General features: G+C 40.6%; 1 protein-coding gene across 1 annotated transcript in view; it reads right to left on the bottom strand.

The window, feature by feature from the left end:
- Positions 1 to 13,438, bottom strand: part of capn5b (calpain 5b) — a 59,413-nt gene that overhangs the window by 30,545 nt on the left and 15,430 nt on the right. The window contains exon 4 of the mRNA XM_085421248.1: positions 4,869 to 5,000. Within this exon, the coding sequence (XP_085277374.1) occupies positions 4,869 to 5,000 (132 nt within the window). The remainder of the gene's footprint in view (positions 1 to 4,868; positions 5,001 to 13,438) is intronic.

Raw genomic sequence — 13,438 nt, 5'->3', positions numbered from 1 at the left:
CTCAAGTCAAGGTGCAAAAAAGAATTTTAAAACCTCAGTGTGACAGAAAACAGACAAAAATCACAAAAGAAATGTTAACCTGGTTTGAATATTTTGATACTGTTTTGAAACTGAAGGTGCTCTAAAATTAGGTGCAGTTACCTCGTACCGTGCCCGAGTATGATGGACCCTCTTCTGGTCTGTGTTTACACTGACTACACTTCGTTTTGCATCTGAAATAGTCTCTCCTGTTCAGGCAGGACACAGTTGAGTTTATGATTTACAGCATTTTGTGGCTTTACAGGAGCAATTCTGGAAGAAGTGCCACACTTTTATATGCCTACAGCAGCCCTGAGAGGTCAAATACACTGGAACTTAAACACCTTGTTTATTTTGTAAGTTACCTGACGTGTCCAGTCTGTCCTAGTCTTTATGTTTTTGTCCTCAGCATCTCCTGTGAGAAGTCAGTTGCGTCCCCGTGTCTGGTTTCTGTGTCCCTGTTTAGTTCTGTCAATTTAGTATGTCTTAGTCCTTGTCCCAATGTTCCTGCTTTACTTTGACAGTCCCTTATCTCATTAGATTCAGTTCATCTGTTTCCCCAGATGTGTTCACTCTGTCCCAATCTCCTCTTGTGTATTTAAACCCTATCAGTTTTCTATTCTTTGTTGTTTCATCCCTTGCAGTTTGTCTTTTGGAAGATTTGAAGGTTTGGTTGGATTATTTGTTCTTGGCTTTCATCTTGTTTGTTTTGTAAGTGGCTCAGCAATAAAAGTTTTAGTTTTATAACTTCTTTGCCATGTGTACGTGTGTAGGCAGCACTCCGAAAACTCTATTTTAGTAGAACTAAAAGACCGGGTGGGCTCCAGAGGCGAATGCAGGGAAAGCTACAAATTTCACACAAAACGTAATTCCTGTACTTGTGTGCATGCATTTTAAAATTGCATTAAACAAGCCTACAAGTGCACCTATCATTTCAGAACGCCACCTGGGACTTCAAAGAAAGGCCTACTGTGGTGATAATGCACCTACAGGTGTCTGATAACAACTGCAATGCACCAGAAAATGGCCTGTGAATTTTAGCTGTTAAATTACAGGAACAATTACACTGCAGGTGGATGGCAATAATCAACACAAACATGCATTCAACAAGCTCAGGTGGATTAAGGAAGATTTACAGTGATTCTAATCAGACATGTGCATCATTTAAAAAAAAGAAAAGACATTAACAAAGTAGGAAAAACCAGAACAAAATAATCAGCCAAAACTAAAGACCTAAGAAGGGAAATAAGCAGAAGACATGCTGTTCCTTGAGGATGGACCTGATCAAGCTGCCATGTAAGCATCCCCATGTGTACTCGGCCTAGTTCCACAATACAGCATTTCTCTAGAACAGGCTGAGGCATCTTGTTTCAAATCCCATTAAACCTCACTAATCATTTTGTTTCCTCTATCAGCACGTGAAAGAACATCTCAGAATCATTCTGACGCCAGAGACTTCAAACCGGCTCAGCACAGTTCAAATAAACTGCTCTTTATTGACAAAACGCTGCAAGTTTGTGTGCTCGAGCTGGTGATAGTGGATGTGTGATGCCAATCAGGATGCAAACACTTGTTTATTTAAATCTGTGTTTAAAAGGCTTCAAATTGACTTTTCATTGCAGCGAACTACATCTCTGAAAGTAAGGACAGCTGAATGAAGCTCTCTGCGGTCCATTTAAAGATCTCCAATGCACCTTTATTCAATTAGCAGAGGTAGTAAACATTGGATGAAATCTGTTAAAGCACTGTTGCATCTCCTTACAACAAACCACACTGCTGGACAACAGCTATGACTGATTAATAATGACATCCACTTTGCTGCATGTCACCCCCCCCCCCCCGTCTTTTTCACCTATTACCCATCTTATCAAATAGAATCAAAATGCCTAAAAATAAATCTTGAAAAAGACACCTGCTAAGGCTGATCACAATGCAAAACGAACACGAGAAAATCAGAAGAATATCCGATTTTTTTCTGCATAAAACTTTTTTTTTTCCAAATTATAAATCTGCCATAGATGTCACAAAAACAGAAGTTCCACTTGTGAATTAATTCTGGATTTTTATTACAGTGAAAAAACATACTAGCGGCTGCCAGTGCTACCCCTGAGCCTCCTAGTAGATGCACCAATGAAAGTCTTAGGTGACACACAAGAGCACAAGATTTTCAGAAAACCTGACCTCTGACCTTATGAATTTTAGTAGATACACATATGGTTTTTTGATGAATTTGAAAGTCCTACGTTGCCTCGTTTTCGAGTTATCGCATTCACAGACTTGGATATCCACACCGCCTGCCAGTCACAGCGCCAATAACACTCCATCAGCGTTTATGGCTGAGGGGTACAAACGTCTGCATTCACTGGTGAAGTAGTCGCCACTACAAGCTTGAATAAGCCTCACCAGAGCTAAAATGCTAATATTGCTACAGAGCAGGAACCTCTGAAGTCAAAGTGGAAACGCCAAAAACTGCAGTTCCTTCAGTCAATTCTAAATTTTTAGATTACTCACTGATTTAAACTGTATTCAAATCAGGGCTATTTTGAGTGTCAGTTGCATACCTTTTGAAGCATTCAAACAGGTAGGTGTATTTGAATGCTAGCTAACCAGTAACATTTTAAACTGCATTATAAGAGCATTATAAGTCTTGTTGCTTTTCCTTTTATGAATTGGCTAAAAGGCAGACAAGGCACTGAATCCCGAATAGTAGTCTATGTTGTAGGTTGTGTAGGCTCTGTGATAGCAGGTTATATAATTGTTATGTGAGTGTATTTCGAGCCTTGGCCTCTTCTCCATGGTTTGATCATTCAGGTTAGCTGAGGGGGTTTACCATGCATACATTAATGGAGTGCCAGCAACTCTCCATAATGCACAACGTGTGGTCCAAACACAAAAACCACAAATGTACTCTCCAAAGCTGTTGTGGTTCTACAGCACAAACACACACCCAGAAGAGGAAAAGAAACAAGAAGAAGAGATAAACAAGCAAAACAGGTTCCTCTGATTTAAATTGAAACCACTGGATGCAAATCGTGTCTTTCTGTTTTTATTTTTGTTTTTGTTTCCATTTAAGTCTTACTTTGGGGAAAATGTATCACACCTCTGAGCTGTATTGAATAACTGCCCAGACACATTGCAAAGATGGCTGCTAAGTGACAGGATTTGGTGTTAGAAGGGCTTACACTGATCAGGCATAACAAAACCGCTGTCAGGTGAAGTGAATAACATTGATTATCTTCTCATCATGGCACTTGTGGCACATATATCAGGCAGCAAGTGATAATTTTGTCCTCAAAGTTGATATGTTAGCAGCAGGAAAATAGGTAAGTTTGACAAAGGGCCACACTGAGATGGCTAGACAAGCTGGAGCCCTTGTGGGGTGTTTCCAGTCTGCAGCTATCAGAGGCAAACCAATGACAGGGTTCTTTTTATTTTTAGTTATTTAATTTGTCCAATCACCTTTGAGCCCCTGAAATGAAGGGACTGTACTAAAAAAGATGCTTTAGTTCCTCACATTTTATCCACTCTTTGTTCAACCCACTGAATTAAAGCTGTAAGTTTGCACTTCAACTGCATCTTAGTTGTTTCCTTTAATAATTCAGTGTTGTAATATATGGAACCAAAATTAGATAAAAGTTGTCCATGTCCAATGTCCAAATATTTATGGACCTAACTGTATTCTGTCTTCTTACGGCTAAGTGTGCCCCTGCTTGCTTTAGCAGTGCAGAAACGCCTCTGCTGGTTAACCATGTAAAATAATAATAAAAAACCCCTCACTAATAAAAACCCATTCAGAGGACATCCATCTAGCCTTAGTGCTTCCAGTCTGTCCTCAGAGACTCCACATTAGACTCCACCATTCAGACTTCTACTGACTGATGCAGTCTGGTGTTTACTTCTTATAGTAATGTTTCCTAATGGATGCTTAAACACAGTCGAGCATATGATGCATCCCTTTTTTCCAATGTACTGTGCACACTTTTGCACAGGGACTTTCTCTCTTTAACTATGCCTCCATTACCTGGCCGATCCTCAACCAAAGGGTTGTGTGTGGTTTGTTTGGTAATGCTGGCAACTGTTCAGTGAGAAGAAGTTATCTGACAAAAATGGACACTCAGCCATTAGAGGGAGCAAAAGAGTACAGCAGCTTTCAACTAGCAAGCAGCTGCAGTCACTAGTTTATTCGGTTTTAAAGGAATAGTTCAATATTTTCACAAGAGGTGGAGAAATGCATGGGGAATTGGAACTTGAAAAATTACAATTTATAACACTAAACATTTATAAAATCACAAATCTGAAAAGCATGCTGGGTAATACTAGCTAGCTAGGTGGGTTTCTTGCTACATTCAAGATCTAAAAAGACATGGATGAAAATCAATCGTGGCTCAACTTGGACTGACTGTAAACAGTTTGCAAACACACTGCAATCAGTTTGAATCTGAACAATTTGTCTGCGACTCGTCTCTTTGCATTAAGGAACTCAAATTCAACTATCACAAACCGATAGCAGACCGACTCCATCTTATTGCTGTTTATCGCCGTCTTGATCCACCAAACTTGCTTTGAAGATGACTGAGTGGTTGAAGCAACGATTTCAAAGTTACATTTCCATAATCTTAAAAAGATCCTAAATGTATACCACCCATAGCTAATAACAAGCTTGGTCTGGAGTTTAAAAATACCCCCACCCACACTTTGTTTAAAATCATTTAAGTGCAGATTTACAGTAACAACAGACACAATGCAAACCAGAAGTGTTTCATCGGTGGGTTTATGTCTTCAGGGTTTAATACAACATTAATCCAACCTTGTAATCAGGAAAAAAGGCAGAGGAAAAAACATGTTCTTACCTTTTGCCACAAAGACTCTCGGGAGGCCAGGCTGGAACACGCTGCGACAAACCAGCAGTTACCCAGCTGTCCCTGATGCAGATCGTGTGCACTGATGCCATCTACAAACAGGTGAGGGTCCTCACACAGCTCCTACACTCCCAGAGAAAGACAAAAACACTTATGAAACACGCTGCACAGCCAGTACATGAGTAAAACCCTTGCAGGAACTCATACTATTATTTATATGTGTTTAAAAAAAATATTTTAATGGGGGAAAAAAAAGCAAGTTATTGTTTTGAGGGTGAAACGCCTCTAAAATGAGGTTTCTGGTTAATAAACTGTGTGTACAGCCCACAGTACAAGGCACAGAGGTGCATAAATAGGTTATTGAGTTCATGAATCAGAAAGAAACCATCTGTCCTTATGCATCCATGTTTCACAGTCATGATCTTCTACCCAGGAGTCGGGAGTGGGGGGGGGGGGGGGGGGGGGGGGGTGTGTGTGTGTGATGGGTGGGCTGTGTGCATTTGTGAAATCACATTTGCTGCGGCTGCTGTGTCGAAGTCCATTTTCTGGCACAGTGTGTACAGACAGCCTATTACCGCTAACAACACGTTCAATGAGCTGCTCACGCTTTTTCTCCTGCATGTAAACTGGACTCTGCACATCTATCGGCACGCACAGCCACATCTTCTGTGGGGCGATTAACAAGAGGCTGTGTGCTGTCAGTGGACACTTTTACTCTCGTCCATACACGCTGGCTACACAAGGTTATCTGCACCTTTTAAAAATCAAATGCAATCCCGTTTCCAACAAATCTGGGTCGCTGTGTAAATGGTGAATTGAGTGGCATTTATGGAGCTTTTCCACTCTCACTCAACACTCACACAGTTTGGAGTTCAGTATGTTATCCAAGGACACTTTGACATGTGGACAAGAGGAGTTGGGGCTGAAACCACTGAGCTTTCAAGTACTAGAACACCAGCTCTACCTGATGATGACAGCAACATGAGATGGGCATGTTTACCACAGTGTTGCCTCACCTCTGCTTTTAAAGACTCTCTGTAAGCGTTTGGGAATTTACTGAAATGGGTGCCAACACATAGGAAACACTTAAAATAAGGCAACAACAGTGTCAAATTCTAGCAAGCTTGAGAGTTAATGTGTAGTATGATCACCTTTATTCTTCAGCACAGTTTGAACTCTTTAAGACAAGATTTAAGACAAGAATTTCGTTAAGTAGTCTTCAGGAATAGTTCTCCAGGGTTCCTGAAGGGCATTCAAAGATCTTTGGATGCTGGCCGCCTTTTGTTCTGTTCTCTGTAAACATGATCTCACACTTCTTCAACAGTGTTTAAGATTATTTTCATGTTGAAAAATGAAGCTGCTGACAATCAGAGACTGTCCAGGGAGACTGTGGATCAAACGGTGTTGTTTTGTTTTATTTTTTTACTGGGATTTTAATTCCATCAATTTTCACAAGAAGATGGAGGCCCTCCTGAATCCTGCTGATCCATGTTTTTTCTTTGCATGGTAGTTGTAACTTTTACAGCAGCAAACTAAGTTCCCTGACACTCTTTCTATTGCAGCTCAATAATAATGTAGTGATAGTGGGGTAATAATATGGAAATAGGAAGCTATTACTACTTAATTATCAGGACAATGCCTGAAGATAACGATATGGAAACAAATATGTTAGTAATAGCAGAGTAACATTTTTGTAACAATATGATAACCAGCTGGCAAAGAAATGGTAATATCAGTGCAGCACTGAGCTGTTGAATGCAGGCTTTTGGCTTATCAGCCTAATTTAAGTGGGACTCTCTTTATCTTTTAATGATACTATGCACCATAGATTTTACAATTTTCTCTTACTTCATATTATTCTAAACATTTTCTGATTCTAACCTGGCGTTCTATATAATATGGCAAAACAAAACAGTTAAAAAATGATTACACAAGGAAACAAGCTCAAGTAAATAGAAGAAATAAAATAATGGAGCACAATAACAAAAAACCTAAGACAGAATAAAACAGAAACAGGTGTTTCATGGAAATTCAAAGAAGAGTTTGTTTTGTATAAAATCATCTAATGCACTAACTCCAAGCTTTAATTTAACCTGATACAAAATATGAGCCAGCTTCATTTTTACTGCAGAGCTGTGCTTGCAGTGTTCTGGGTGTGAAGCCTGTCTGTTCTCTGCTCTCTGCTTTATGGGACCAGAGGGTCGATGAGCACCTCGGCCATTACTCAACAGGCAGCAGCAAGCATGGGACCACTTAGCAGCTCTTTATCTTTACACACTGGCAGCACTCAACTAGGGTTAGAAAAGTAAAAGAGGGGCCAGGAGGGAGAGAGCATGGTGCAGGTTGAGCTTTTAGATAGGCAAAATTTAGAAAACGGTTACACTCGTTTTACACCTGCGTTACCAATTCTGCAGAATCCACATTTAGGAAAGATGTGACTGATGCTTTTTAGTTCACAGTAACTTGTGTGCATCTGCTCGCCAGACCTGACTTTAATCATTGTTAGTTTTCCTTGACCGTATTTAGTTTTCCACTTTGCTTCAGTCCATTTTAAGTGAGCCCAGAGAAGATGGTGGTGTTTCTAGATCATGTTCACATCTGGCTTCTTCTTCGCATGATAGAGCTTTAACCTGCATTTGTGGACAGCATGGTGAACTGTGTTCACAGACAGTGGAAGTGTTCCTCATTTCATGCAGTGATTTCCACGACAGAATCATGCCTGTTTTTAATGCAGTGCCAACTGAATGCCTGAAGATCATGTTTATCCGATATTGAATTATAGTAAGTGTGGAACTTTGTGATGTTTTGGACCTTTGTTTGAGAAAATTTTCTCTGGACCTTCTTAAATTCTAATTGAGTATCCCTGTAATAGATTAATATTTAATATATTACCAGGTTAAGTTCTATTGATCTTGTTTATAGTCACAAGGTATGATTTTTTTGAATATGTAGACTTTTCTGTGAGCCACACTATGTGGACCACCTACACATTACACCTACAGGAAACCCATGCCATGACGCTCCCGGCACACAGTTTCTGTGCTGATGTTAATGTCATAGGACGTCTGGAGTTCTGCAGCTCATTTGGAAGTTAAAATATTTACATGCAGGTCTTTTGGTGATACACATACCCAGCCACCAAGAAGAGACTCTAAACCTGAGGCAAATCCCGGTAGTCTGCATACTGTTTTACAGTCTAAACATGGCAGCTGAACAGAGACTTAAAGCGTGTGCCCTAGGGGTGATTTTAAGTATGACTGAATCAGCCCTCTAATAGCCCATCCAATGTGGGCTGGGACGGCCTCAAGCACACCATTTGACTTTAATCATAAAGATTAGTGCTATTATCAGCCTTCACGGCTCATGTGCATGTATATAAAGGCAGATCACAGCATACAGATACACACAAGTGTGTGAAGCTAAAGCTTGCAAGCGTGTGCACACACACAGGACACAATAAGGTCAGTCATTTGCTGACTCTGCAAAGCTGTATGCTGCAAAAGCAAACTTTTAATCTGAAGCAGAGGCCACTGCAGTGCTCCCCAGAGGCCTGCAGTCTCTACCAGCAGGATCCTCTCACCTTACACTGACCAGCACCAGAGCTTCCTGTCTGAAATCTCTCTGTACGTGCAAGTCGGCAGAACTTTGTGAGGCAATGTTTTGATGTTGTTCTGTGAAACTGTGTCGGAGTTAAGATATCTAATCACGTTTCTTCTCCCTGTCCGCAACAACATTGATTGGTGGAGTCTGAGCAGCGGCGAGGGCTCCCTGTGGTGGCCTGCCATCCAGGGATTGGCTCAGGTGGAAAAGTAATAGAGTATTGATCAGTGCCCAGCCCTGCAGTCTCTGAAGTAATGTGAATATTGTGGCTGAGCACAGCCTAATCATTTACCCTGCCATTGAGAACCTTTCAACCGGCTTCATAGCCCTCCTCAGCACCATTCATCAGCTGGTAAAGGAGACATGAGCCACGAGTGCAAAAACCCAGAGAATAAAAAGTGCAATCCAGCAGTGAGAATCCAAAGTAACCCAACATTTTAGAAAAAAATGAAAGCTTGGATTATTTACACACAGTTTTTGCCAGTTTACATTCTTCTTCCCTACCTGCATTCCTTGGCACTACTAAACTGTCACCACTTGTAACAGTAACGGCTGCGTCCATCACCACCTGCTTTGGCAGTTTGGACCAGCTGAAAGGACAAACTCGTGTATGAAGTTTGAATTATTAGCAGTTATTGATGTTCAAGGATGAGAAATAGCAATGGTTCCTAGTTACCCCTGTACAGGAAGTCAGGACCGAGGTCAGCGTTTCTGATGCTACGATTATTACCCTAGGTTAGGCTATGCAGAGACTAACTTAAGCCGGTATCAAGGACTCTCACCTAGATCTGCTTACATCCAAATGCCGACCCGCCCCCCACAATCCTCTGACCCGCCCCCCACAATCCTCTGATGATAACAAACTACCAACCCAAACAGTTAGGTACAATGCCTGCTAACAGCAGCTTTCCTCATTATAGAAAGATAAATTGGCTGAAAGTTATTACAATAGTTATTAAAATAGGCCCCAGGGATCTTTTCATTTTCAAGGACCAGAATAACCTGTAAGAATTAGAAGACCATTAAAATACTCCTATACATTCTAACCTTACATGAAGACTCGAGAAGGGAATGCCCACAAATTCAAACTTTAAATGAAGAGTTTAAATAAAATATCCTATGTGAAAAAAAGCTTACTGCTAGATGTCAGTATATTGTGAATTGTAGTCAAGTGAGTTCTGCTTGCGTGCCCATCCTAATTCCTAGCTACAGTGGGCGCTGTAGGACAAACATGTTTTAGTCCCCCAAGAGAAATCAAAAACACTAAATGTGAACTGTACCTCGTAACAGCTGTGGCCAGCCGGCGTATTTCTGCTACTGTTTGGAACAGATTTGGATCTACACAGGAGTTTTTCCCTATCTGTGGAAGCCAGTCAGTCCACTCTTGATCTCAGATGTCAATGCATCCACGTTTACTCTAGGAGAGGCAGTCAAACATTGTGAAAGGAGTCCGATATGGATCAATGAGTCAGAGAAGCCATACTGAAGTGAGTTGTTAAGGATATGCTGAACCTATTGCATATAAGAGAAAAGGTTACTCGATGCAGAGCTGGGTCAAAAAGACCGAATCAGAGCAGAATCAGGAGATGATCAATTATAAATAACGCTAAAAACATTCTAATCCTAAACAGCGTCTTTGACCTAAATGTAAACTTGAGTTTGCAGAAAAGCTCAGTACAATGAGTGTGCATACAGTATTTTAAATGAGCTTTTGTCTGGAACCTCATACATTTTGATTGCTCTGAACATTTCATTCTCTCATAGCCACTCTGCTCCTAAGTAATTTGATGTTTAACTTCATTATCGTGCACTCTCCCTTGAACGAAATGCTGCACTAAGAGCTTGCAGAGAGAACAGAATCAGCTTTTGTATTAACAAGTTAAAACAGAGCTCTGCTTTGTCTTGTAGATTTTTGGGTCAGCTACATTCTTTACTTTTTTTTTTTTTTTAAAGGATAGATTGCACCAAGAAAAACCACAGCAACAATCACTGGTAATGCTATGGGAGATATTGATCTGCAAAATTGGTGGTGAAGTCCCAACTCTTTTGAATGCCGCTGCACTCATTAATTCAAGTCTGGCTCTATGCAAGCACCACCCACTGGCAGGTAAAAATACTACTTTATCAGATAGTACTTCATAAGGGGACCTATCATGCTCATGTTATCTCGTACTCAAACAGCAGGCATTGTGGAAAGGTTAGTTTAGGACTTAGAAAAAGATGATCAGTGTTATTCACTGCATCTGTCAGTGTTTTAAATGTTTAATATTAAAGGATGATTGGTGTACAGGGAGGTGCTTTTACAGATTCTTGAGCAAAATTAAGAAAATCCCCAATAAAAATCACTAAAGCACATTATTTTTGCTTTTTGTGAGCTTCAATAAAACCTTTAAAAATAGCTGGGCTAAAAATGTCCTGCTCCGGGTTCCTAACCTTCTCACATAAACCGCTGTCAGTGACGACACAAACCGTGTGCTGGCAAAAATGAAAAGGATGCTCCTCCTGCTTTCTCTCCCTTTGACTTCTTCCAGTTTTCCGTCTGCATGACTGACATCAGCACAGACCAAAACATATAATCTGTGTGACCCAGTTTCCATGGCAATGCACGCTGGCTGCATGCTGCAGCGGTACACAGGCAGAAGGAGGTTACAGCATCCAGAACCACGACGTGCTGTGAGAGGAGGATAACAGCGGCAGGGGACTCGGCTCAGTAAATCCTGAGGCCCTACATCTGATATCATCCACCACCGAAAGACACGCGCGGTGCCAGCTTATACAGGAGACTAGAGAGTGCAGTAGAGCAATGACTGATTACAACTGATGTTAGTGTTGAATTATAAATGTTTAATCTTTCTCTATGTCACAAAACTCTTGTTCTGCAAGCACCTTTGGCACTGATAACTCCCCAATGCGAGTGTTTTTACAGGTGCAAACACTGCTCACTATTTATGTCCAGAATAAAATATTGCTGCAGGGCATCGGCTGTGCCTCACTGACTGTCCAGGGAATAGGTTGTTATTTACACGCATGTATGCTGAGGAGTAAATTATTCTGAACATATAAACTGTGAAGTTGTGGGTAAAGTTTCTTGTATAAGAATTGAATTCAGATTGCATTTTGTAGATTTACCAAATTGCATGCTCAGACCCCAAATTTTAGCTCTTGTTGTATTTGCAACAAGTTTGCAGACGATACGATAGTCATCGCACTTATAACTGCTAACAATAGGCATGCATACAGGGACATCATCATGAATCAATAATAACTTGGTCTTAAACATCACAAAGACCAAAGAGATATAGATGTAGGGCTGCAAAAAAAAAACAAAAAACCCACACACAGAGCTCATGGAGTCTTCAGCTTTAGGTTTCATCTTGCCTGGAATGACAATACCTCAGCAGTCATGGGTAAGGCACAACAGTGCTTTCATTTCTTAAGGAGGTTAAGGAGAGCCAACTTCGCCTAAAACTGCTTGTCAGCATTTACAGATGCACAATAAAGCGATCTGTGTGACAACCTGGTACAGTAGCAACACCAAAGCTCACAAAAAGGCCCTCCAGTGTGTCATGAAATAGCACAAAACATCGCCGGCACAGACCCATGCATCGCTCGCAAATCTCTACAAGAGATCTCTACACACCCTCGGCGCCATTCGGTTAAGCTTCTCCCCGTCTTTTCAGAGCGCTCCACACACACACACTGAAACACAGCATCTTCCCAAAAATCTGTGACACTGCTGAACTGTCAGTGACTTCAGTGCAACCCCAACATGCAGTATGTTCAGTTTCACACGTTTACTTCCCTGATATGTATATATAAACTGCACAAAGAAATCAAACCACAAATGTCCATTAATGAAGTTAAGGAAGCTCCTTTCCATGCATGGAGGGTTTCACCTCAAGTCCAGGGCCCTGAGACTTGTTAAGAGGAAGGAAGGTCTAGTGAGTATCAGAACCACTATCCAGGATAAAACAACAACGATCTATGAGTACATTAGGAAAGCGGCCATGGCTGATAGTGTGCTTAGTAAATACCTCAGGCAGCAGAAACCTGAGAAAAAAGAGGAGTAAGAACAGGAACCATCAAGGAAGAACAGGTCCCTGCAAGGCATGTACCACTGACAAATAGAAGAAGTAGCTGACGTCGAGAAATCCTACCAATGACTGGATAAAGCTGGACTTAAAGACAGCACAGAGGCACTAATCATGGCAGCACAGTAACAAGCTCTAAGCACAAGATCCAGGCAAAACCTCAGGTGCAGACTGTTCAAAGATCCCCATGAAACAATCCAGCACGTACCAGCAGGGTGAAAGATGCTAGCTAGCAGGGCATACGTGGAGCGGCATAATCAAGAGGCTTACATGGTAAGTCCTGAGGTCAAAATGGGATAGGGTGGTTGAGAATGTCTTGTATCTAGAAGGATTTTAGCTCAGTCAAAGTGGTGATGGCTAACCAACATAGTACATAGTAGTTGTAGATAAGCAGAGGAAGATGGCTGTAGTGATAGATGTAGCGATACCAAGTTAACATCTGGAAGAAGTTACACAAGAAATGAAAAAAAAAAAAACTACCAAGGGCTGAGAGCGGACCGATAACAAAGCAATAAAATCAATGATTAAATTTGATTATTAAAAATCTGCTATCCATTACAGAACCATTACAGAAACATAAAAAATGATTTTGACAAATATATACACGTCTTTTTATATAAGTCAATAATTTATACTTATTTAGATGTTACACATCATGTGAGGTTAACAGAAATCTCATTTTATTAATACCATAATATTTTGAACTACAATGAACTGCGTATAATTAGAATTAGAAAGTAGAATAATTTAAACTTACATTTAAAATGTAAGTGTGGAAAATGATAAAAAAATTCAATAATTCTACCGCATTAAGAGTTAGCAAATAGAGCTTGTAACTGTGGGTTAACACATAGATTTACTGAAACTACA

This window comes from Rhamphochromis longiceps, linkage group LG10, assembly GCF_057381845.1.
Source record: "Rhamphochromis longiceps isolate RC_006_pf linkage group LG10, R_longiceps_female_GT1.1, whole genome shotgun sequence".
Classification (NCBI taxonomy): Eukaryota; Metazoa; Chordata; class Actinopteri; order Cichliformes; family Cichlidae; genus Rhamphochromis; species Rhamphochromis longiceps.
Note: the sequence above shows the minus strand (reverse complement) of the source record. Positions and strands in the feature narration are given on the sequence as shown.